The sequence below is a fragment of the Grus americana genome, chromosome 2 (genome assembly GCF_028858705.1).
Source record: "Grus americana isolate bGruAme1 chromosome 2, bGruAme1.mat, whole genome shotgun sequence".
NCBI classification, from domain to species: domain Eukaryota; kingdom Metazoa; phylum Chordata; class Aves; order Gruiformes; family Gruidae; genus Grus; species Grus americana.
The window spans coordinates 38,305,253-38,331,884 of NC_072853.1; the positions used below are offsets into that span (position 1 = coordinate 38,305,253).

Genomic DNA, 26,632 nt, shown 5'->3' on the forward strand with positions numbered 1-26,632 from the left:
GGCAGGAAGGCGCCGCCGGAGCCCGCGGCAGCTCTGACAGGAGGGGGGAAGGCACAGCCGGGCGAGAAAGGAGTCGCTGCGCGCTCCGTCCTTGCGGGCAGGGGCCAGGCCGAGCCATGCCTGACGCGCCGGGGGCAGGGCCGGGCCGGGGCTGAGGGTGACCGCCGGGGCGCTTTGGGTATCGCGAAGCTCCGCCGGGAGGAGGGGGCCGTCGAAGCAGCCCTGACCGCCTCAAGCCTTCCCTAGCTGCCAGTGCCCCTCTCCGTCCCCCGCCCGCCCTGCCGCGCCGCCCAGCTGTGAGAGAAGGAGCCCGGGTGGGGGCTCGGGGGCTCCGCGCTGCGCCCCGCTGCCGTGGCGGCCCCCCCTATGGTGCTCCTCGAGGATGGCGAAGAGACCGCGCAGGTGAGTGTGGCTCCAGGCCCGGCCCAGGGATCTCTGCCTTCTGTCCCCCCTCCTTCCCGGGCACTCACTGTCTTCCATGCCGCCGCCCCGCACCCAGGTACCCCCCCCGCGCCCCGGGATCCCTGCCAGGTGCCGCCGCCGGCCCGCCCCGCCCCCCCCCCGCGCCCCTAACCCCCCCCTCCCGCCGAGCTGTGCTGGCGCTGCTCTCGGCCTCCTTCCACCTCCCCGGCCTCGGGTGTCACTGCCCACCTCCCTCCCTCCTCCGCTGATTCCTCCCTCGCCCGGCAGCCGCACAGGTATCTGTCTTCCCTTTGGCTTACGGGCACCAGGTCTCGGGTATAAACCTCGCCTCTTACTTAGAGACTACTCTCATTATGTTTTTTCGCTCAGACCATCTTTGTTGTAGCTTACCCAGGCAACTCCTCAGCTTTGCTTTTCTGTTGTCGCTGAGCCTGACACTAACAACTGCGTTGTCTCCGCAGTAGCTTTTCCTGTTGGTGGTTACTTTCCTTCTGCTGGAGTAATACTTCTTACTTTTCTCCTCTCGAGTGGCTTTGGCACAGCCTTGATGTAAGGTTTTGGTCTGTTGACTTAATGTTCAGGCCTGCTGATTCCTCAAAAATCTTAAATGCACCTAGTTTCTCTCATTTGGCATATTCTTTGATTGAGGATGCCATAATCTAGCCTGAGAGAGAATGCTTTCCTCAAGAGCTTCAGCAGCAGCCCCAGATAGTTTTGATACATCTTTTGTTTTATTGATATGAAAATGGGTTTGTCTTTACTTTTTATTCAGAAGGTGGGTCTTGGAGAATTGTTTTATTGTTATTCTTGTCCTAAATAGAAAATCTGTTTCTGAAAATTGATTAAAAAAATGTAAAAGAAGGATTAGGATTGAGAAAGATTACTCACTGAGTAATACTAATGTGTGAGTTACCTATGGCATCAGTGGTTTACCATGACTGTGTACTTCTCAAGGAATTGGGGGTGGTATCAAATTTATGGATATTAAAATTGCTTCTGCCTTTTCCTCTGACATGAAAAGAGTTCATAAATTAATCTTTTTCTCCAAAACTGCAACTAAACCAAGAAAGCAATGCTTTGGGGTTCTAGATGTGTAAGGAACAAAGATTCATTAGAGGGCTTTGCTTGCAGAGGCTAAATGCTGGAGCTGTCTATACTTAGCTATCTGCAAGAATCATCTTGGAGAGAGAATGTTTCTTGTTACTCCTAGTCTGCATTTTGTAATTTAAGACACTTTCATCTGTGGTATTGCAAACAATAGCTTCACTTTTGCAAAGCTTTAGCTTGTATTATCTCTCATGGCTACGGAGTGCTTTGATATCATAATTGAAAATACAGCTGGTTGTGGATAGCATGAATGTTTGGTTAGAGATCAGTAGCCCTAGAGGGGCTGTGTCAGTGTGTGATGATGATATCTCCAAAACTAAATCATTGTAGCTATGAGTTTACATAAAGGTTATTTCAAGATTGTTAATCTAAGTGTGGAATAAGGAGAGAGTATAATTGTTTTGCACTGAATGGAATGAAATTTAATTTTGTTAAACTACTCTTGGTTCTGATTTGGAAGCTTAATTTTCTCCTTTAATGGTTCTCAACTAGGCATTGCAGACAGGTAGCACAGAACTCATGAAATACTTACATTCCAGATTTCTTATTTGATGAAACTTAGTTACTGCATTCCACTTTCATGCAGTATTTTAGCACAGTTTCATAACTGCAAAAGAACTGTCAAATGAACTGTAACAACCCAATATGTTTGAAAAATCTTTTCTTCTTAATCAAAAAAGTTAGTAGTCCCACTCATTCATGGATATTTAGTTTATAATCTGCTGGTGTACTAGTCTGAACAAGACGGAAGACTAAACAGTTATTCATGTGGAATCAAGGTGCAAGAGAGCTTAGTGCCTGCTCCACAGGCCCTTGCCCTTTGGAGCACACAGTGGCAGCCGTGCTGGTTTGGCTGTGGGACACGCATGCTGCTGGAGAACTCCAGGTACAGGGTTCTTAACTGCTGCTGTCACATTGTGGGGGACCCCACGTTGTCTAGTACAGATGCTCTCATCGGCATTCCTGCTGTGTACATGGAGCTCTTCCTCTTTTTTCAAAATCCTCACGACTTTTCACGTAACTGAAAATTCTGTTCTTGAACTGGTTTGCTCTGCGGTGGGTGGGTAAGGAGGTCATGTTGACAAACAGCTTAACCACAAGACCAAATTTTAGTTATAAGTAAATTGTATAGCTTGCTTGGTATGAAATAGGATTATAATACCAAGATATACTCCTGAAGTTTGTTGAGAACCTGTGGATAAGAGACAAAACAAAAGGAGGTGGGAGGGGGAAAACTCTTAGTTACCTGTGAGTATAAATCCTATTTTCTTAAGTCCTGAGCCACTTAATGCAAAACTCTTACAATCATTGTGTTTGCACCTTATTTTTTTTGTAAGTACTGTGAAGAACTTGCTGTTAACCTTTAGACAAGCTTACCTCTTTGTACTTCACTGACTCCACAAAGTTTTAAAATGTTTTATATGTTACTATTTCTACTGCATCATGAAGTGAAGTAGGGTAAATCCAGATGTGGTAGAAGCAATGTTAAATACACTGGTTTTGCAAGAGCTGTGTACATACTATCTTGTAGTAATGCTTTCTAGTAAGCAGTGCTCTTCTTGAATGACCATGTATTTGTGTTAGCCACAGAGGGCATACTCACTTCATGGGAAATAACAAATATACATAAATGTTTGATCAGTATGCTCTGTGTGTGAATTGTACGTTCTGGAAAATAGAGATTTCCCATCTAATCAATTCTTAGGACACCAGCACAGGTTAATTCCATTAATGGGAAAGGATTTTTTTTAACCTTTGGTTGAAAAATGAAAGTAACTTTCAAGGCTAAGCACAACTAATAAATTTAGTTTTGAACATGAAGTTATGATATTTATATCATACTTTATACTGATAATAAAATGGACGAGAACTAAGATTGCAGTGTGAAACTGCTTTTTATTAAACCTGTGTATTTGGATGGGAATCCCTTTTTTGTGTCTGCTATAACTAATGCAGAGGAACTGCTCTGCATCTTGTTGTTAGGCCGAGGTTTCCACATGTGTTTAAATTTATGCTGTCTAACATGAGTCACTGACATATAAGCTTAAATGATATTTCCATGAAACACTTTCCTGTGCTGCTTGTTTGTAAGGCTTTGTTTATCAAGACTGTGAAGTATGCATTTCGCCAGTAGATGGAGTGTGATCTACATGGAGTCACAGAGGTTACTTGGCTTTCTGCCCCTCTGACTCTTAACTTAGAGAGTCAGCACTCATACCTTAGTTATTTCTTGCTGGAATATTTCTGTCTTCAAAGATTTGTATCTAATTCCTGTAACACTGAGGCAATGCTTTTATTCGAGGCAGGAGCCCACTTCAAATCTCAAGTTGATGCTAAATTATTTGGCACTGTTGTGTTAGTTGTCCAAGTTATGGAGGTGGAACATAAATCTATTTTGCAGACTAGCAAATGACTTTATTTTATAAGCTCATTTGTGCAAAATAAAGCTTCATAAATGTGTTACAAAAACATGATCTTAAATAATAGCTTTTGCTTCAAATATAAGTCTTGACTTGGAATGAATTATCTGTCCATATCCCAGTACATGGCCTTGAAATTAAAATTAATTCTCTTCCTTTGAAATAGTGAATATAGGCCACTGCTGGAGGCAGATCTTGTGTTTGTGCAAATTCCATATGTAATTTTAGAACAATATGTACATATGGGAAAAAAGCTACAAGTAGCTAGAAAAAAAAAGTTATTCAGATTTATTTTAAACTCTATTTCTATCTTCTTCACCCTTCTGTTGTACTCTGCAGTGAGGAAGATGATGACCTTCAATATGTGGATCATGACTATGAAGTACCACAGCAAAAAGGTTTGAAGAAGATATGTAACAGGGTGAAATGGACACGTGATGAGGTAATACTTTTTTTCGCTTTACTTTTATTCCTATGTGATATTGGTAGCACACAAAATATGTTATTATTTAGTATCATATTGGGATAGCTTGTAACATTTATTGGCTGAGGTTATGTCTTAACAGGATGAAAGGCTAAAGAAGCTGGTGGAACAAAATGGTACAGATGATTGGGCTTTCATTGCTAGTCATCTACAAGTAAGTTGAATCTGTTTCAGTTAAGCTTCCTTTTAATATTTATTTGTTTTGGTCATATTTCTAGCTTGGAAATGAGGTGAAATAGAAATCAGAAACACATAATAGTAAAAAAAAAAATATTTTAAAGGATGCTTTTAAATTGGATTTAGGATTCTCCAAGGTCTGAGGTAGATCTCATCAGCTCAGGCTAGGGTTCAAGTGATGGTCTGAAATTATCAAAAATAATTGATACCTTCTGTCCACTTGCCATTTGTTTTCATTGTGAAATATATTCCTGCTTCCTATTGGTTACATCAGATGTGGTTACATCTACAGTTCACAGGATGCTTCTGAAGGAGTTAAGAGAGTGGCTTGCATCTGAAAGATTGCTTGAAAGGAGCAGGATCAATTTCTTAAACACTTTAGGAAGCGTGGGGTGGTGGGGTTTTTATTTTGTTTTGGTGTTTGGCGGTTTGGGTTTTTTTTAATAGTGATGTCTGCTTCCCTAAGATATGTAAATCTTTCCACCCCCTCTCTGGGCAACCTATTGCAGTGTTCAAATTACAAAGCCAAATAATAGAGGCTGCCGTAATTAGCACTTACCTTGTTACTGATGGTCTTTTGCCAAGAAAACCCAATGTATCTTGAGTTACTAGCATGTAAAGGCACTCACACTGCCATGGTTTCAGAAGCCCATTTCGCTATTGGGCTGGGCACAAATAAACCTTCCTTCTATTCTGCCCAAAAAAGTGCAGACTGCTTAAAGGTCACCCTCAAGAGAGGGAATGCAGCTTGTATTCTTTTTCAATTTATTGTGGCTAAGGCAGACCTGAAACAATTTTATTGTTTCATCCCATCATTTGTTTTGCTTTTGTCCCCCAAATATGTCCTGATTTGAGAAATGTCTGGAAGGCCACAACTTCAAAATTTTTATTTCATCAAAAATGGGAAAGCTATCCTATGTTGAGTCTGTCTTTTACAGCTTGTCTCCACCAGGAGATGATACTGTTTTGTAATAAACTCTAGTGTGCTTTTAATCACGCGGTGTCTGCTTGTGATTAACTTGAAGGTACTGTGATCAATATAATTTTAGATGTAACTGTTTTGGTTGTTTTCTCTAGTCTTGCAGACTTCTTGTTTAACTTCATCTTAGTATGGTAGCATCTTTTCTTGGTAGACAAGCCCAACAAAACCTTGAAATCAGTACTTGCTATTCAGTGGCCTGCACTGAAGGGAGTAAATTGTCATGTCCCAGTGTTATAAAAGGCATTACTAGTATGCTGTGCTGGAGCAGGCTCTTATCTGCATATTTTTAAGGATTGGACCAACTACTCTGAGAGTCCCAAACTTTCCTAGAGACAGTTTTTAGAAGGCTAAGTGAAAGCTTACTTTTCTTTCATAATTGTGAACAATATTTCAAAAGATCCTTAGTGAAGATACAGAAAAGCACCATTTGTCCTGAGCAGAAAAAGCAGTGTTCTTTATGTGTTAGCTAAACTTGATATAAATCTGTTTTCCTTAACACTCTAGTAAAGAGCTGAGAATATATTAACTTGAGAATTAGAAAAAAGTTTATTATTTGATAGAAAAAAGTATTTCCTTTAAAAAATTTTGAATCATAGAATGTTTTGGGTTGGAAGGGACCTTAAAGATCATCTAGTTCCAACCCCCCTGCCATGGGCAGGGACACCCTCCACTAGACCACATTGCCCAAAGCCTCATCCAGCCTGGTCTTAAACACTTCCAGGGATGGGGCATCCACAGCCTTTCTGGGCAACCTGTTCCTGTGCCTCGCCACCCTCACAGTAAAGAATTTCTTCCTAACATCTAACCTAAATCTCCCCTCTTTTAGTTTAAACCCATTGCCCCTTGTCCTGTCACTACACTCCCTGATAAACAGTCCCTTTCCATCTTTCCTGTAGGCCCCCTTCAGGTACTGGAAGGCCTCAATTAGGTCTCCCCAGAGCCTTCCCTTCTCCAGGCTGAACAAACCCAACTCTCTCAGCCTGTCCTCATAGGAGAGGTGCTCCAGCCCTCAGATCATCTTTGTGGCCCTCCTCCTGATTTGCTCCAACAGCTCGATGTCCTTCTTATGTTGGGAGCCCGAGAGCTGGACTCAGTACTCCAGGTGGGGTCTCACAAGAGCAGAGCAGAGGGGCAGAATCACCTCCCTTGACCTGCTGGTCACGCTTCTTTTGATGCAGCCCAGGACACGGTTGCCTTTCTAGGCTGCAAGCGCACACTGCCAGCTCATGTTGAGCTTCTCATCAATCAATACCCCCAAGTCCTTCTCCTCAGGGCTGCTTTCAATCCATTCCTCGCCCAGCCTGTAGTTGTGCTTGGGATTGCCCTGACCCACATGCAGGACCTTGCATTTGGCCATGTTGAACTTCATGTGGTTCGCACGGTCCCACCTCTCCAGCCTGGCAGGGTCCCTCTGGATGGCATCCCTTCCCTCCAGTGTGTCGACCACAGCACACAGCCTGGTGTCATCGGCAAACTTGCTGAGGGTGCACTTGATCCTGCTGTCCCTGTCACCAACAGCACCGGTCCCAGTACCGACCCCTGAGGAATGCCACTTCTCACTGTTCTTTACGTGGGCATCGAGCCATTGACCACAACTCTTTGAATGTGACCATCCATCCAATTCCTTATCCACCAAGTGGTCCGTCCATCAAATCCATGTCTCTCCAATTTAGAGACAAGAATGTCATGTGGGACAGTGTCAAATGCTTTGCACAACTCCAGGTAGATGATGTCAGCTGCTCTTCCCTTATCCACCGACACTGTAACCCCATCATAGAAGGCCACCAGACTTGTCAGGCACGATTTGCCCTTAGTGAAGCTGTGTTGGCTGTCACCAATCACCTCCTTATTTTCCATGCACCTGAGCATAGTTTCCAGGAGGATCTATTCCATGGTCTTGCCAGGCACAGAGGTGTTTTTGCCTGACTTCTCTTTATTGGGGTGCATTGCTCCTGAGCTTCGAGGAGGTGATCCTTGAATACTAACCAGCTTTCTTGGGTGCCTGCCTCTTCCTTCCAGGGCTTTGTCCCATGGTACTGTACCACCTGAAAAGGCCAAAGTCTGCTTTCCTGAAGTCCAGGGTACTGAGCTTGCTGTGTGCCCTCCTTTCTGCCCTGAGGATCTTGAACTCTACCATTTCATGGTCACTGCAGCCAAGCCTGCCCTTGAGCTTCACATTCCTCACTAGCTCCTTGTTGGTGAGAGCAAGGTCCAGTAAGGCACCTGTTCTTGATAGCTTCCTTCTCCAAGTGATAGAGGAGTCAACATCAATGCGTTCCAGGAACCTCCTGGATTGCTTACGCCCTGCTGTGCTGTCCCTCCAACAGTTATCGGGGCGGTTGAAGTTCCCCATGAAGACCAGGGCTTATGAACATGAGGCTGCTCCTATCTGTCTATAGAGGGCCTCATCTGCTCAGTCTTCCTGGTTGGGTGGCCTGTAGCAGACCCCCACTATAGTATCCCCTGTCCCTGCCCTCCCTTTAATCCTGACCCATAAACTCTCAGTTGGCTCCTCATGCAGGCGGAGCTCCATGCCCTCCAGCTGGTCATTGACATAGAGAGTGACACCCCCTCCTTGTCTCCCCTGCCTGTCCTTCCTACAGAGCCTGTATCCTTCCATCCGAATACTCCAGTCATAGGAGCCATCCCACCATGTCTCTGTAATGCCAATAAGATAATTTCTTTACTTGGTTATAGATAATATAATATATAGGTCATAGGTAACATCAAAAGCATGTTGACCAGATGAAGTTCAGAGATGTGGAGTAATGTGGACAAAAATAATTCTAAATTTTTCTTTAAAGAAGAGTAAGTTTTGAATTTGATTATCAAGTAAGAACACTGAAGTAATTAGAGCTTTGTGCAATGCTGTTTTTTCTGGAGAAGAGTTGTTATAAGCAAATAGAAGAAGAAATAATAAGGGAGAATTTAACTACTATACTTGGAACAAAGGTCTGAATAAGTTTTAATTTGAAATAAGCAAATAATTCTGGCTAGATAATATTTACGGTTTTACGTATTCAAGAGTTTAACAGCTACACTGGTTTTCTAAAACTGTTTCAGAACCGGTCAGATTTTCAATGCCAGCATCGATGGCAGAAGGTACTAAACCCAGAATTGATTAAAGGTCCCTGGACTAAGGAAGAAGATCAGAGGGTAATAAAAACTAATCGATACTGTACTCTTCTACTGTAATAAAATTGGCATATGACTGCTAAGATTGTGTACTTTTTTGTAGGTTTTATCCCCACAAAAATGATGTCTGATGCATCTTGTGACATACTTACATTACATTATGTTGTGTGAGAAGAAAAAAGGAACTGCTCTTAAGTAGATGGAATGTCTGGTCTGCTCAAGCGTTTCATTTCCCTTTGCTGAGGTTGCTAGCTGAACTACTCTAGCTTACCAAGTAGAGGAGATCTCTTTACAGCACAAAAGATTAAAGGTCTCATTTCCATCTTTTGTTCCTCAAACCCACCTTAAGAAGGTTGGGAAAAAGGGAGATTATTTCATAGTCTGCTGGTAAAGAAGCTAGCAATAGTGTTTTAGACTCCTTTTCTCCATCTCTGTTAATCCATGCTGCAGCTTTTTGCCTGCAAAACCCGGACTGCCTTGTAGGGAGGTGAACATATAGCTTTCATATACGATATTTCAAATCAATTCCTTATTCCCACTCTTTAAAACTGTTTTAAGATTTTTAAAACTAGTATTTGTCAACTTGTGAATATGGTCTTCCATAACTCTGTTTATTTTACAGTCATCAGTCTTTTAAGCTTCCAATTTGTAACACCATGTAGAAATGGGATGAAGGTGGGAGTAGGGGTGCGGGTTTTTCCTCATATGTATGTTGTTGAAAAAAGTCAAACCGAGCATCTTTACCAGCTTCTTTTTTGGTCTTTCCTAATGTCAGCTTATGCAATGGGTGACAGAAAGGAAACTTCCAAATGAATGTTTTCATCAGTATATACTTATATTCTAAATACAGTGAATTTGGAGTTAGTAAGCAATTTTTTGATTTCTTGAAAAACAATTGTTAAAACCCCAAGATACTGTCTGCCTCCTTAGGCCTAGTATCTTGTCAAGCTGACTATTATAATCCTATTCTAAAATGTGAGTTTACCAGTGTTCTCAATCTTTGATTAGGAAAATTAGTATTTGGAATTATAACATATTTCATTTGTGTTCCAGGTTATTGAGTTAGTTCAGAAGTATGGTCCAAAGCGCTGGTCTCTAATTGCAAAACACCTGAAAGGAAGAATAGGCAAGCAATGCAGAGAGAGATGGCATAACCATCTCAACCCTGAGGTAAAAAAGTCTTCATGGACAGAAGAGGAGGACAGAATAATCTATGAAGCTCACAAGCGTTTGGGAAACCGATGGGCTGAAATAGCGAAACTTCTTCCTGGAAGGTGCTTCTCAAATCTATTTATGTTAGATATTGGAATACGGAAAGCAGTCATTGCACAACTCTTTCCAATGTAATTTGTTAGTCAGCATCTGTTGAAACTTACGTCACAACATCTTTATTTTGATAGATACTGCAATTTTAAGATCTTTTTCATTTGATTATGTATTCTTAAAAAGCCATAAAAACAATAAAAAAGACCTCTAACACTCTGCAGGTTCCTTCAAAAATCCTCCTGTTCACTTAAAAAAACCTCTGTAGTAGAACTGAAGAGTAACTGCAAGTAATAGTGGAAGAATGCCTTAAAATCCTATGACTTGATATCAAAGTGCCTTCATTACTATGCATTTGGGGGTGACTTACTTTTTGGTTTAAGATCAGAAATTCTTTTTTAAATTTATTTTTTGTGGAACACTTCTTGTTAAACAGGGCACTTGAAAAAGAGTCTTAATAACCTTCAAATTCCAGGCTTAGGAGTCATGCATTGCAAAGCTAGTTGGTTATCATGTAGTCTCCAAGTTAAGAATGAATCGTATGCATTGTTCTCCTTATCTTTGTTTCAAGTGTGATTACCAACTTCTATGCTTGTGGAAAACAAAATTTTAGTGTATAAAGAGTTTAATGAAATAAACTTTTTACCTTGTACTGTTAACTGAAATTCAATGTTCAGCTATCCCTCTCTGAATTCATTCTGTGTGTTCAGGAGGTGACTGTCTAGCTGGTCCTAAGGAATGTCAGTACTTGTTATGCTGGAAGAATGAGTCCTTAGAGATGTGTGTTTAAAAATTTGACATTTTGATTAAGTACACAATCCATGCATCATAGGACATCCTTTGGAGGAATGGGAAGGGAATGGATTGCACCTTAATAGAATTTCAGAGAGGGAAGATGAGTTTGTAAGGACAGAGGTATTCCTAATTCACTTATTTGTTGAAAATAAATCTAAGATGAGACTCTTAGCTAAAGATTGGATCCTAGGCTTAGAAGCTTTTTAAAGAGTCTGACACTAGTGGGATGAAAAAGGGGAATACTTCTGGGAATTGAGCTTAAATGAAGGATGAGGCTTAATGCAATTTTTATTTCTGTGTACATCTCTAAGGCTAGTAATAATACTGCTAGTATTTTAGACTGTAATACGCTCTCTACTCTTGCCTTAATGCTTATCTAGTGTTAAAAGTGATGTCAGACTGCAGGCATTTTCTTCCCAAGAGGAGTTACAATGGGTACTGGTCTTCTGCCATGCCTGCTTTCCCCATACAAGGTCAAGGGTACCAAAGCTGTACATAAAACTCAAAGCTGGGAGTGCAGGCTGTCTTTTTTAGAAAAGATGTCTTCCAGTGGTGGACACTAGTCACAGTGCCCTTATGCTGTGGGACAGTGGGATGATTGCCTTAGCTTCATGCTCTGCAAATTTGTGGCAGAGGGTAAATAATGTAGTGATAGAGAACACATAGTTGTTCCAAGTATCCAAGAAAAAGGTTCTCACCCATGATAATAGCCAGAACCAAAGCTTTCTCTTTTGCTACTTTTAATTTCCTGCAGACTTGAAGTTGAAGGAAGTTTTGAAAAGAGTAGCTTTCTAATTGTTATGCCAAAACCCCACTGATAATAGAACTTTCAGTCCAAGCTGTGGGAGCTTTCTGGGTTTGTGGCTTTGGATTAACCTACAGTACAAACCCTGTAAATTATGCCATATATTAAACTTTGAAATATGGAAACCAGTCACTGTTGTACACTTTCCTTTTAGGACTGATAATTCAATTAAAAATCACTGGAATTCAACAATGCGAAGAAAAGTGGAACAGGAAGGATATTTACAAGATGGTATAAAGTCTGAAAGAGCTAGTTCATCCAAACTTCAGCCCCAACCTTGTTTGACTATGGAACACTTGCACACTCAGAATCAATTTTACATACCTGTTCAGACACATGTAAGTTCAAAATCCAGAATAATTAGTATTTCCCAGTTTCAAATAATTTATTGGGTTTGGAATGAGAAACTAATCTGAAAGAATGAAGGTCTGTTGAGTATTTTTGTGATATTATGGTAACTTAGGGTTTGTAAACCGTAATAAATAGTTTATGTACAATAAACTAGAGATAAATTTATAGCCTTCTTTAGGGTTTGTAAAATGATTTATGTCTTTTTAGATTCCAGCATACCAGTATGCCTCACCAGAAGGCAGCTGTCTAGAACATGTTTCAGCTTCTTCCAACTTAGTTCAGGTAAATTGTTAACGGGCTTTGTAAATGAAGAGAATGTACAGTGTATTATGTTGTAAAATGAAGAGTTTAAAAACCTGTAACTTCAAAATGTCTTTAAGTCTTTATCATTCACCTAAATTTATGTAAATGTTCCTCTGTAAGTAGGCTTGCTAGCTTAATTGGTAGTTCTAGGTAGGAAAAAAGAAGCTGTCTTTATACATCCCAGAAACACAACGGTTGTGCTTATTTCTGACAGAAGTATGGCTTAAAACACTCTATTAGCTAAATATTTAGATTGAAATTATGACCTGTTAGCATTACATAGCTTCTGAGAGATTTAAAGACAAGATTTTACTACTTTATATATGTAATAAATATAACTGAAAGAGTTCAAATAACTTACTGTGACTTACGCTTGTGGCTGTGTTTTTTTGTTCTCAGTAAGTTTTAGTATTTTCTGACTGACAAACTTCTGTCAATCAGTTGAAGATGCTCTTTTGCAACATTCTAAATGCTGAAATATTGACAAACTTTAAAACAAAAAAAAAAATAATTTGATATATTTATTTCTTTTTTTCCATTGGTCTCACTTAGAATATATCTGAAATTCCTCCCGTGTGCAGACTGAATGTAGATCTTAGTTTGTAATATGGCTTCCTGGAAGAACTTTTGTGAATTTGAAATTAGTAAAAAAATTATTTCAACACAGAGAATAATACGTATTTTGTTTGTGCTAGATGTATTAGAGGCATTCTGCAGAACTGTGTACCTAACCGTATGTTTCCCTGTGCAGGTCATGTGTTTCATGTTGCATTTTCTTCCCTGATCTCAGGATAAGAACATGAATCATAACAAAGCCTAGTATGGCTTTTGACACTCTGGATTGCCCTATACAGAAATGTATAGGATGCTTTCTGCTCCTTGAAGTCTTCCCTAAACTGGGGAGTATTTTGAAACTCATGGCATATATCCTCACCTATATTTATAGCACTAATAGAAAGTTTTAAGGAGGTTAAAACCAACCCACCAACCAAAACCAATTAGTTAATTTTCTTTTCTGATAGTAGTGGTAGGATTGCTTGTGTATACACTCTGTCTGCAAATGCTAATTTGAAACACTTTCTTGCACCCTCGGTGAGTATAAATAACTGAAAATTCTAGAAAGCACATGAAAACATAAACGCATCTATCAAGGTGCCAACACTGTTGCTTCTATAAAGACAGAACTGAGTGACTTTTCGTTAAAAGGTTCTGTAGCATACTGAGCATTTACAGGCCATATTAGAAACCTGTTAAAATAGTAGCTTGTATATCACTTTAACATCGGATCCATCTCCTGGTAATTGCTGGAGTTGTTTTGCTTGTGAGTGACTACTGTATTACAAAATAATGATACAGCTTGAACAGCTCTCTTCCCACTGTATGTGGATTTCTGTTAAAAGTGTAGCTGTGTTATAATGGAGAATCTTTACTGTGGAGGGGTGGTGGAGGTGGAAAATAGTAATGGCTTCTTTCTTAAATTTTTCAGCAGTCATTTATTGATGATGATCCTGATAAAGAAAAGAAAATAAAGGAACTTGAATTGCTACTTATGTCAGCAGAGAATGAAATCAGAAGAAAACGAGTGTCTTCTGTAAGGACTGTAAATTTCTGTAAATATTTGAATATACTTTACTGAGATTAAGCCTCAGCACTTTAGTAATGGCTGGCTGGGTTTGTGTGGCGTTTTTTCACGCAACCTTCTAAAATCAAACCTATGGTTGTGGTGCTGTAAAACGAAGTCTATATATTAGAAGTGAGACAAATTATTTTTAGTGCTGTTTCCTAAACTGTGAAAACAGCAGAAATATGACTTGCAATTTGGCAGTTGTTCCTAAGACCCAGGATTTTAATTCTCTTCAAGAGGTAGCACGTTTGTTGACAGTGCTGCCATTCAGTTTTATAGATCCGCAAAGTCGATCATCTGTTCAACAGAGAAAGGTGAAAAATACATAGGTTGCTCTATTTGATTTCAGAGAGTCCTGTAGACTTTATCAAACTTCTGTGTGAGTGCTTGCAATGCTTAATATCCACATTTGGACATGACAAACTATAGATTTGCACTGTACAAAATTTACATGTACTTCAGTGGAACGAGGGAAACTTGCAGATGACAGTCACTTTTTTGTGTATACATTCTGTCCGCAAATGCTAATTTGAAACACTTTCTTGCACCCTTAGTGAGTATAAATAACTGAAAATTCTAGAAAGCACATGAAAACACAAACGCATCTACCAAGGTGCCAACATTGTTGCTTCTATTAAAGACAGAACTGAATGACTCAGGAACAGAGGGCTGTCAACAACATCAGACACCTAACCAATCCAACCATATTGATCACTAATTTAGATTACAGGTGAACTTCCATTTTTTGTGGTGGAGCTATTCCTGGCATTCTCTTGAAACAGTGCAACATTCTGCTTATCTAGTGGAATCTGCTTTGCTTCTAGGTTTCCAGTGAAAATTAAAATACGTTTCTTGAGTACTAAGCAGTGTACTAAAATGGGATAACCATTTAAAAGTAAATAATCAATGCAGAATCTGCGTTAAAAAAAATTGGATCAAACAAAGTATTTCACTTTCTAGAAACAGTTTCTAATCTTAAAATGTACCTGTGTTCTGTAGTGAAGATGACTTCATAATATACTGATGTTCAGGAATACAGGAAACTTGCATCACAGATGGCTTCCAATACAACCTATAATTATCTAAGTTATAAGCATGTGTAAGATATGAATGAGAGGTAAGATAAAAATCTTACACAACTTGAGAATGTTGAGTATGTTAATGTAAGGAGAAGACTAACTGCATTAATGCAAACATAATTAGTGTTTGAAAAAGCAAAAATAAATAAATAGTCTTGCTACATACAACTTTTTTTTTTTCTTTCCCGCGGTCACATAATTGACTCTTTTGAACTTCTAAGTTGAAGAAGATTAACATGTTTCTTCATACTTTTTAGCAAGCTGGAAACTTACCTTGTTGGTCTGGAAGTTTTGTCACAGAAGATTGTGTGTCTAATACACTAAATAGCCTTGGGGAACAAACAAGTGAGTTCTACAGCATGGATGAGACCCACGGCACATCTGTTCAGCAGAATTCACCACCAAAGTATCTGGCTGTGGAAGCAAATACAATGTTATCATCGCTGCAAACCATTCCAGAATTTGCAGAGACGCTAGAGCTTATTGAATCTGTAAGTCTGTATTTATTCTAAAAAAAAAATATGCTTTTTTAGGAACATCAACTTACACAATATGTGTAAAATACTCTTAAAATTACCTTACGCTATACTTGTCTGTAGTTTCACCCTTATTAAGTGATTTTTTTTTTTAGTTTTTTATTGCCCATTTTAAAAGAATTTTGTTTTAAAATATTCAATCTTTTAGGATTGTGTGAAAGATACAGGGAGAGTAAATCTGTATATGACTTTTGGAGGTAGAGAGCTGTTAGATTGGCTCAGATGTTGTGAAATAATCTTGGATAAGCCTGCTAGCGTTGGTGTGTTTTGCATCTTGCCTCATAGGATCCTGTAGCGTGGAGTGATGTCACCAGTTTTGAGCTTTCAGAGCCTGTTGCATCTCCTGTCAAGCCAGCTCCAGTAAAACTAATGCGGATTCAACACAATGAAGGGGCTGCTGAGTGCCAGTATAATGTCAGTGTTGTGCTTGATGGCAAAAAACACAGTAGCATCAGCGGCGAGGAAGAAGCCATTTTTCCAACAACCCCAAACGTAACTAAATTCAGCACTCCACCTACTATCCTAAGAAAGAAAAAGAGATTGCGTGTTGGGCAATCACCAGTTAATGAACTGAATGATGGCTTGTGTAATGATGCCATCAATGTTGCACTAAAGCATACACCAGTGAAAACACTACCATTTTCTCCATCACAGGTGAGTTTATTTTTATATATGGCTAAACTATGAAGACTGCAGTGGGTGGGTTATAAATTACAAGTACTTTCTTCCCTAGTCATACGTTGTAGCCTAAACAAATATGTCTAAAAACTTCTTAAAACATCTTTATAAGGGTAGGTATATTAAAAAGAAATCGTTAAATAACTTATTTCCTCTGTTTTGAAGACTGACTTGGGGGATGAAGGGGGAAGTGACTTATGTCTCAGCTCACACTTTCTCATGCAAATAATTGTTGATAGACACCTATTGTCTCTGTGACCTAATTAAGCAGTAAGGATTTCAAGGAGAAAATCAAGGTTTCAGTGATAAATATTACAAATGTCTTGGAGTATAAGTCAAGAATAGTTTATTGGAATTTGTCAGTAAAAGCCCTTCAGATATATAATTTTTTGTACCGCTCAGTGCAGCGGTGAAGTTTTGTTCTTTAAGGTTGCTTAGGGGTTTTTTTTTTTCTCTCTTGTGCTTAGTTTTTCAACACTTGCTCTGGAAATGAACAATTTAACCTTGAAAATCCTGCATTTACATCGACTCCAATCTGTGGGCAGAAAGTTCTTATTACGACTCCTCTACACAAGGAAATGACACCAAAAGATCAAAAAGAAAATGTGGGGTAGGGTTATTACATTAAACATCTGGTGGTGTTGCTCAAATAAAAACAAGTTTTTCTAAACATTGAGAAATTAGTCTACCTGTAGGCATACTGTGAATGAATTTTAAAATCCATAACACTTAAATACTTGTACAAATGAACTGGCTTCCTGTTTTTAACTTAACACAAAGTTACTTGCACTCCGTTAAAATTTTTCCTTTTTTTAGAATACTGAATAAAATCCTAAAGTTTAATATACCTGGGGTAATGCTATGGTCACCTTAATACTTTCAGATTCATGGTGGTGATATCTGTTGTGTAAAGTAAGGTATTTTAAAATGTTTCTTAGATTCATTTTATTACGTTACTGTTGATAAAGTAAAATATTTAAATGCATGTATGAACGCTTTTCTATGCTTGAATAGTTTTAGAACGCCCACAATTAGAAGATCTCTTTTGGGTTCAACACCAAGGACGCCAACTCCTTTTAAAAATGCTTTGGCTGCTCAGGAAAAAAAGTATGGCCCACTCAAACTTACGGTATGTGATAACATTGTTTATTTTCTTCTTGAAGTCTAAATGCCCTCTTGTTTTTGAGATATTGTAAGCCTCAGCATGATCTTAGAAAGCATTTTCTAGTGATGCTGTTGTTTCAGTGACATTCTATATTATCCTAGAGAACAGTTAGAATGTGAATCAAAAACATTTCAGATTTTGTATGTTAGACTAGTATCCTTCAGTGCAGCATGGAGGATGGTATTTTTGAATGGCATTCGGTACATATAATAATTTGATCCATAGTAATGTTAAATGCATTGGTTCGCATTTGTGAGTTGTTTTAAATTTGTGTAGCCTTGCTAACACTGGATCTTTTACGAGGTGGTAACATTGTTGTCTGAGATTTTAGTTATAATACTTTAGCATTCTGGTTTTTCAAAAGAAAAGTTGTAAGTGAGAGAGTAAATGGGTGCGGGTCCTCCAACTGGATAATCTATTCAGGGCAAACTGGTGCAGATCAATGTGACTGACTTCGTTATTTTAAGCAACTTTCACATTTGACTTGAAAAACTGCATTATCTTTGAATCCTATATAAGGACTACGTAAGAGCTGAGTTGTTTTCTGGCTTTGGTTCTTCTACAGTGCTAGGACTGAAACTAGATGTTTACCACAGCATGCTAGTATTCTGAGAATTTTTTGATGGGAAGATGTTTGGAAGTGTTTTATCCTTCCTAGGGGCTTACTTGAGTGACGTCTGCAATTTTTTTCATCCTAAAAACTGAAATGTCAATATAGCAATTCACGATTCCTCTGATTCTTCTGACTGTCACAGAAGACTTTTTTTTGGTTGACTATGGATAATGTTGCTTGCTTGTTTGTTTGTTCTAAATGAATTCAATTTTTACTCTCTTCCTAGCCATCTAACGTATGTTAATGCATAATAACTTTTGGAATTCAGTAGACATATGTTTTTCAAGTTCTGAAAAAATTCCGGCCAATATACATTACTACTTCTTTTCTGCAAACACAGAACGTAGCTCAGACTTTGCCACAGGGCTTGGCACCATCTGTGTTACCCTATAGATTCACAGTCTCTCACTATGCAAATGGAGTGGTTTGGCATTCCTGTTTCTGTCCACTATTAACCTCCTGTTCAAAATCAAATTTTGAGGGCTTAAGGGAATTCTTCTCCTGTTGGTACACAAAGGAGCCATCTGTATGGCTTCTGTGAAATTCTGTACTGTACTTAGGACTATCAATGCCTTATTCAAGGATTTGTGTTAAGATTGATATAAATTCCTTTCCCAACAACAGTCATACTTCTAGAGCACAGTTTTTTAGTATGTTTATATACATATATGTTTATGTATGTGTTTAGTATATATAAAGTATTTTTACCCCTTTTGTCAGTGGATAGCCATTGCTAATAAATGTAAGCAAGTAGTTGCATGTCTTCTTCAATGCTACCTTGCATTTTTGAGGCCCTGCGTGCATGTATATGTTTTATCTGCCTAGAAATAATATGGAGTAAAATGAATTAATAAATCTGCATAGCCTTGAAATGTTGATATGTAGTTGTTAACTACAATAACTTAAGTCCTTTTATCTGTTGCTCTATTTTGCAAGATCTCTTTTCAGGCCTAGAAAGTAGAATATGGTAAAAACTAGCAACTAATAGACTTCTTGTATTTTCCTGTAATTTCTTCTCCGATTTTAATTAACGTAGTCACAACCACTTGCCTTCTTGGAGGAAGACATTAGGGAAGTTTTGAAAGAGGAAACTGGAACAGATATATTTCTGAAGGAGGAAGATGACACTGTGTATAAAAGCTGCAAGCAGGAGGTAACATTACAATAATAATTTCAAATAGGAAGTAACTGCTTTTAAATAATATTTTACAATTTTTCTCTGCAAAATGTTTATTGCAGCACAACTCTTCTAAAAAAGTCAGAAAATCACTGGTCCTAGATCCATGGGAAAAAGAAGAGATTGGTGCCCAGCTCTTCACAGAAGATAATAGTTTAGATGTACAAGTAAGTATTAAACTACTGAAGAGCATCACTGGCAGCAGTATTAATATAGAACTGAGTCTCTTTCATTGTATCAACTAAAAGAAAGTGTTTGGATTGAGGCTAGATTCATAAATCTAGAAAGTGAAGATCATTTTCAATATGAAATACTACTTTAAGTACTTAAACAATACTTGAACATTGGGCTTGAATTCATGCATGAATTCTTTCTTTCAGACCTTCAGAGCAGGACTGGTAAAATAACGTAGATGCTTTGGAGATTTGCTTGTTTGCAAAGCTGCTTCCGTGCTGGTTACCTGTAGACTTTAGCATATATAGCATACTGAAGCTCTCTGTAATACACCAGGAAGAAGATGGCATTTACCCCTGCATTTTGCATGCTTGGCAGTCTGGCAGACATGTTCTGAAGATATCTAATTGCATATTAGGCAGCATGTTTTTCCTTTTCCCGGTTCACATAGTAGGGGAATACTTTAAGAAACATCAAGCATGTAGAAGATGAGGTTTGTGGGCTTCCTTTGCCTGAAGGGATTTGAATACTTCTGCCTCAGCAACCAAGACATCAAGAGTTCAGAGATCGGGCTGGTTTGGTTCCTCATGCCTTTAAAAAGTAGCCCAATATTTTTCTAGTTGAGTGATTGTATAGACTAGTCTTGTAGTTCATAGGAAAACTTTATTATAATCTAGTTCTTTAATGTATATATGTATGTGTTTAAGTCTGAAAGAGCAAATGTCTGTGACTCTTGATCAGGAATAAAGCTATATTCAAGAGGTAGGAGCCAAAGTCCCTAAAAAGAACAGCTGCTTAAGTCAAACCCCTTTCTGATTATTGTAGCTGGTTTTCCAAATTCCCTTCTGGAATGCTTGGCAGACACCACACCGAGGCCGGGTGTTAGGTGCTCTGCCACCTAGTGGAAACTCCCTGCTTCCCCAAGAGCATCTCTGTCTTCTGAGGGGCAGCATTGCTGCAGCCATTCAGAACAGAAACAAAATGCCCCGTGTTCTCTTAGTAATCTCTAGTTATGACATGGTATATTGGGCATCACTGATGTTCAGGCTATTAAGCTAAACCCAAGATACACAATGATATTAAAGGCAGTGGACTGGGAAAAAATGGCTTTTCCTCCATTTTAATGAGGGATGCTGGTGCAACAGGAACATTTGCTCTTAGCAAAAGAGATATTGGTAGTATCTGTTTTAAAAATGAAAAATGTACCAATCCTTAAGTAGAAATTGTGTGTCCGTGTGGCGGTAAGGTAGGAGTAAGGTCCGAGGTAGCATAAATACGTAAAGTAGTTTAACGCAGTTTAATGGAGTGTTTTTGTAAGCTAACAAGTACATATGCCACTGTTACTCTCATCTAATTTCACTCTCTAAAATTGCCATATACTTTTCTTCTGCTTTGCTAAAGTGAAGCTGGGTTAATTTCTTTTTATTTCCATAAACATTATCAGCATATAAAACTTTTCTGGAATGATCAATCCAGTGCTTATTTCAGTTCTTAAAGCAATTCTTCCTGCTGATACTGATGTGATCTTAATTTTTTTTATACTCCAGCCTCCTTGTGCTTGCTTTCACAAGGGTTGTACTAGAAGTGAATTACAAGCTTTTTTTCTTTAACACTGTTCTGTAGTGACCACTTTATCAAATCTTGTTCTTAACAAAATGTAATCAGCTGTAGTGTGCCTTTATATGAAAGAAACTGTCTACTCAGTGATGCCCAAATCATGCTAGCAGCTACTTGTTTTACTGTGCTCAGTATTGACTATGAATCCCAGTATAGACCAGGCTAGTTCTTCACATATTATTCATTACTTTTTCTTTTCAGATTCTTTCTTTGGGTCTTTCTGATAGTATTTGCTTTGTTTACCTTTTGGCTTCTTTGATCACAGCAGTTGAAGAATTTTTTTTTTTTCCCCCCCCATCAAATACTAATTATTATTCCTGTTCCCTACCCTTTTTTTTGTCAATAGTCAGAAAATGCATATACCACATCTTTATTAACGATACCATTGTTGGAAATACATGACAACAGATGTAACCTGACATCAGAAAAACAGGATACAAATCCAGCAAACAAAGCAAATGCAGTAATTAAGAAGAAACTGAATGCATGTGCTTCAAAAAATGGCAAAATGGAAAAAGCTCTTCAGGTTGGGATGCAAAGAATTCTGTTAGTGTTGTTAGCAGGCTAACAAAGAATTTCTTTTTTTCTGTTTCTGTCTTGTACTAATGTCTAGAATTGTTCAATTCAGTGATCTAGTTTTGGTCAGCGTTTCCATGATCCTTATTTCTTGTAAGTTGGTCATTTGTCCACGAAGTGTTTATTTGTAGCTAAGTTCTTTAAATACAACCCTGATGTTTCATTGAGTGGTCTCTAAGATTTAAATGAGGGGAAAAAATCAGGATAGGGCAAACCTACAAAACAGTTTTGGGTACCCAAGTCTAGCAGTAAGAAAATTTGACTTGGTGCAAACTAAACCTCTATAGCACCTAAGTTTCTCAAATTTGGCTGGTGCTTACTTCAGAATAAGCCCAGTGGGATTCATTAAGCAGAGTTCATCCACAGGTTCTGTTTCGTAATTGTTCTTGTGACATGCCTAGTCTCATACATCTGTATATTTTCTGTACTGTTAAAACTGGGAAACCTAGTTTTTCCTCTCTGTGTGTCTTGACCACCAGGTTTAGGGAGAGATTCTCTTTGACCTGCCTTGCTACCTGTTCTGGTTTGCCCCATAGGGAGTTAATGTATAAAGTTTTTGTGTTTTCTCAGAATATCTACAGCTCTGTATTAATTAAAGAAAAAAAAAGGCAGGGCACCTGGAGCCTGATCTTCCCTGTCCCACTTAATTGTTTTAACGATGATGTGCTTTTAAGTACAGAGATAACAGTATTACTTTCTGATCCTTTCTTTCAGAAGAAAGAACAAACCTCATTTACTTGTGATATTAAAAAAAAAAAAAAGAATTAACTGTTGTGAATTCCAGCAAAGGTGAATACATCTATCTGGCCCAGAACTATGCTTTTAAGAATACTTAAAAGGGGAGCTTAGTCGTACTATACTCACAAATATTCCCATTGAACCGTCTTTCTCTTTTTGCTCTTTCCCCTGAGAAACTCCCTCTCAGTTTACTGGCCTCTCTAACCACAAGTCCCTTCCATGAATCAAGTCCTGCTAAATTTATAGAGAAATTCAAATGGCTAATTTTCTCTGTGCATCTATATGTGGAACTGATCCTTTGGATCAGTTACTAGCTCAATGTGGGAGGGAGAAAATCTTGCATTCTTCATTACGCTACAATCTGCTAGTGTCAGGTCCAGTTTAGAGCTGCTACAAATCAGCTTGAGATTCAATAAATCATGTAAATGTGCAGGGTTTGCTTCATGGAAGAAGCAGGACTAGTGGCTCAATTACTCTTCCATTTATTATTTTTCTTCCTAATTCCTTCGCCGTTTCTAATATATTCCCAAAACATCTGACCGTGCTTCCACAGCTGCCACTTTGGTTCAGCGAGGTCCTCCACAGTATTCTTTCTCAGCTGCCAAACTGTTTTGCCTTCCTTGGTGTCTCCAGACAGCTGTCAATAATGTATTTTTCTGCCTGTTGAACTTAGCACGTATGAAGGGGAAGATACCCAAAGAGAAGATGACTTAATTAACTTCCCTTTTATGTATCAATCGTTGAACTAATCTCTTTTTAAGCATATTTTTCATTTTGTGTGTTAGAACTTTAGGCGTAACACAGATGCATTGCTAGGGAGTTGGATTAAGGGGTGGAGAGGGAGCTTTGTCACAGGTTTTAGGTATTGTACTGTAGAACTGAATCCTTCTCAGTAAAATGTGCTATTGCTAGACTTTGATAATTTATTATTACTCTGAAAGGTTGACAAGAATTGCTCAAGTATTTTAGTTCGTTAAAAGAATCTTTGAAATGGAATTTTATTTTACGCAGTCAAATTGTGAATGGGAAGCAGTTGTTTACGGAAAAACAGAAGACCAGCTTATCATGACTGAACAAGCAAGAAGATATCTGAGCACATACACAGCTACCAACAGCACTTCAAGGGCTCTGATACTGTGATGGTCACTGCAACTGACAACCATCTCTTTCCATTGAAACGGACACAATGTTGAAGGCGATTCCAGCACAGTACTTGTGAATTAAGTCTTTACTTTGAGACAGTCTGCCAAGGGAAACCTTAAAGCTACCTTAAAGCGTCCTTTCTTCTTTCGACTGACAAAGAACAGGCATGAAGCTCTCATATTCTTTATGAAGGGATAGTACAAACAGTTCTGCAATGAATTTCTTAAATATTAAAAAAGTAACACCCTAAAATGTGATAAAGAATGGTAAAATACATTGCAGTACTGACAACATACAGTTTTTAGGTCTATTTTTCATATTTATTCTTTTGACTTGCATTGCTTTTTTCAGTTAGTGCATTTTCAATATAGAGTAGGTTTATAGGTTGTTACTGGTTTCCAAATGAGCAACATACATGACTGAATGTGCTTTTGCTTATGTAGCATTTTTCTAGTATATAAAGAAACACAATGGAAAGGAATATAAAGGAAGGATAGAAAGTTGCACTACTAATTTTTTTGGTATGCTGCAAAACAAATTAACTACAGTGTTAAATATATTTATTTGCAAATGGTACTAGAAGTAGGCAGAGGGGGGTGAATTAGGTTTTAGTGTAAAGCATCAGTATTTTCTTCATAAATCTCAAAATGAGATGATTGTTGAATGTATTGTACAGTATGTAGGAACAGGGAAAATTTTGTAAATTGGAAAGGAGTCTGTTTTTATAATTTATTTTCATTTTAAAGCTTAAATGTAGATATTTATATGTATGCAGGTTGTCTAGAAGCCAACGTTGTTTCCTGTTAAAACAGCTAAAATGAAAAAAGGACAAGTTTAAAGTATGGAATAGCAGAAGAATTACAGTGCTGAAGTGTACAAATCTTTACTGTATGTTCCATCTACATAAAAATTGCACTATAACCCTTAAATCATGTTGGTCTACAAAATAATTACAAGGTATACCTGTATTATACAGCAGCTGTTCCTGTACCTTGTTTAAATATATTTAGAAAGGAATGGTGGGGTCCTATATGTGACCCAGGAGTACTTTGTCCTGCATAGGAACTAAAAACTAATGCATTTTAAATACTTTTTTTTAAAAAAAAAAAAAAAAGAAACTTGGCACCTTGGATCTCAAAACAATTGTATCTGCACTTAAGTTTGACCATTATATACTTACTAAATGTTTGAAGAGCAAAGAGAACATTCTTTTATTTATGAAAAATCTTTGTCCTTATTTAAAGGTATACAGGTCACAACAGTTGCTTTAGTTGCCTATTTTAGGTATTTGCACTTATTTTATGTCTCTCTTTTTTTAAGAAATGTTTTGGTTTGCTTTTGTTGTAGAGATTTTTATGTAGTTGATTTCGAGCAAGTTATAATGGTGTGCTATCAACAAATACTGACAGGTAAATAGAATTGTACACTGTAGTGTTAGTTATTTATAATTCAAACACTCTTCCTCTCCACTCCCGGGTGTGCTGCTACAGATAGTGGCAGAATCGGCTTGCTGCTATGAGAGATGGAAAGAGCGAGCATCATATGCACTGTATGTAAAATTACAAAAATGATGTCAGGTTCTCTAGTTAACTTTATGAGATCAACCAGTACTATGCAGGGTGTGGAAAGTATTCCTATCACTTTAATATCAAAGATGGTAGAGAATAATTTATTAATGGAGAATTTTAAGACATGATGAGTGGCACAAGGAAGGTAATGGGTTATTAAACTTTTTTAAACATCTTAAAGCTTGTAAAAATCCTTATTTTTAGGAGCTTTTTGATATTAAATATTTGCCTGGCTATGATAGTAGTAGGCATAAGCATTTTTAGCAGTTTTTAATTCACATCAAAATGTTAAGGGGGGGAATCCTATATAAGCAAGGGGATCAGAAAATACCCATCATGCCAAGATTACTCTTCACCTACGAAAATCGAGAGGAGGCAATTGGAATTCTTGGCAGTACTAGATTTATGTGTGCATTTCCAGAATGGATTTAACAGCAACATTTAACACTGGAGACAGCATTTAATTCACAATAAATGAAATAAGACATTGAGAATGAATATCTAGAATCTGGATGATATATTTCAGTAGAAGAGGTATCACCAAAACTGCCTATACCAAGTTTAAGGATAGATTTATGGTAAGTAGTATTAATTTGTGTTGGTATTGGTTGGATCGTTTAGTTAACTCCTACTTTGTTGCTTTAGCAGGAAGGTTTTAATCTTTCATATGTCAGGCATCTTTTACTACTTTTTGAATGTTGCGTGCATTTGCATTTCTTTCAGTTTATAAGTAGATTGTACATGCAGCAGCCAAACTTGCATGAAACCTACCTACATACATATTACTCCATATTTTTGTTTTAAGGTTTGACATAATGTGCAACAAATGCCTTGTTTATCTTAGTTTTTGTTGTACTACAAACTTTTCTTTTATGTAAGAGAATCTCACATACAATACAGACCATATTAATGTCAGAAATAAAGCATCTATGTACCAGGTTACTGTACGTGCCTTTTATTTGAGACCTTAACACTCTGTGCTCGTTAATGCAACATGTATGTACGTGTACATGTGAAACTGTAGGAAACCTATATTTTTTTCTGGGCTGTCATCGTTTGTGGGTTACACAGCAGGATGGACAATACATGCTTCAACCCAACCTACTTGTAAGCCTGCTTGTATTTGGTTAACAGTTTGTATTTGTCTCTCAAAGCTTTTACACAAATATTGATGTATAGGAGATTATTTGAGGGATGAAGGATGTTGCTAGTGTAAAGCTTTTTTACATTGCTTTCATTTGTATGGTAGAAGCGATATTTTAGTATGTGTACCGGGGTCTTGGGAGGTAAATGCAAGTGTAAGCTGTGCGGTGTGGGTTTTTTTCCCTAACTAGTATTCACAAACATGTATTAATCTGAATTACTGTTAGACTTTGACTCTCTTATTTTGCTAGAAACATGGGCATTCAATAGATAATATCTATTGCCTTTCCCAGTTTTGTGAAAAAATATAAATGGCAAACAATTAAAATAAGATAGTCTGTTGTAGGAAGAGGACAAGAGGGACTAACACAAGCCAGTTCTTCAGAAATACGTTCTGGTAGTTGGTGTCACCTAGCTTTAAGGTGCCTGTTCCTGGGGCCTTGCTGGGGTTCTGGCTGTTGTAGCCAGACTGCTCCATGAGTATCCTCCAGACCTGCTCGTGTTTGTATGCGTGAGGTTTTCCATCGCTTGGGACAAGCGAGGTGGGCTGGCTGCA

General features: G+C 38.2%; 1 protein-coding gene across 2 annotated transcripts; it reads left to right on the forward strand.

The window, feature by feature from the left end:
- MYBL1 (MYB proto-oncogene like 1) lies at nucleotides 1-25,844 on the forward strand. 2 transcript variants are annotated; one of them, XM_054818197.1, is made up of 16 exons: nucleotides 1-402; nucleotides 4,290-4,392; nucleotides 4,517-4,588; nucleotides 8,657-8,749; nucleotides 9,782-10,002; nucleotides 11,746-11,929; nucleotides 12,150-12,224; nucleotides 13,732-13,836; nucleotides 15,206-15,439; nucleotides 15,770-16,138; nucleotides 16,630-16,772; nucleotides 17,177-17,291; nucleotides 18,977-19,093; nucleotides 19,180-19,284; nucleotides 21,255-21,434; nucleotides 23,234-25,844. In XM_054818197.1, the coding sequence occupies exons 1-16, from the start codon at nucleotides 383-385 to the stop codon at nucleotides 23,360-23,362; spliced, it is 2,265 nt and encodes a 754-aa protein (XP_054674172.1). In that variant the 5' UTR covers nucleotides 1-382; the 3' UTR covers nucleotides 23,363-25,844. The 2 variants fall into 2 exon arrangements, with proteins under 2 accessions (XP_054674172.1, XP_054674173.1); XM_054818198.1 differs by lacking the exon at nucleotides 21,255-21,434.
- The last annotated feature ends 788 nt before the right edge of the window (nucleotides 25,845-26,632 follow it).

Coding starts and splice junctions, on each gene's coding strand:
- MYBL1 (XM_054818197.1), top strand. CDS start 383: ATGGCGAAGAGACCGCGCAG. Junction 4,589..8,656: donor TCATTGCTAGTCATCTACAA/GTAAGTTGAATC, acceptor AAACTGTTTCAG/AACCGGTCAGATTTTCAATG. Junction 11,930..12,149: donor ACATACCTGTTCAGACACAT/GTAAGTTCAAAA, acceptor ATGTCTTTTTAG/ATTCCAGCATACCAGTATGC.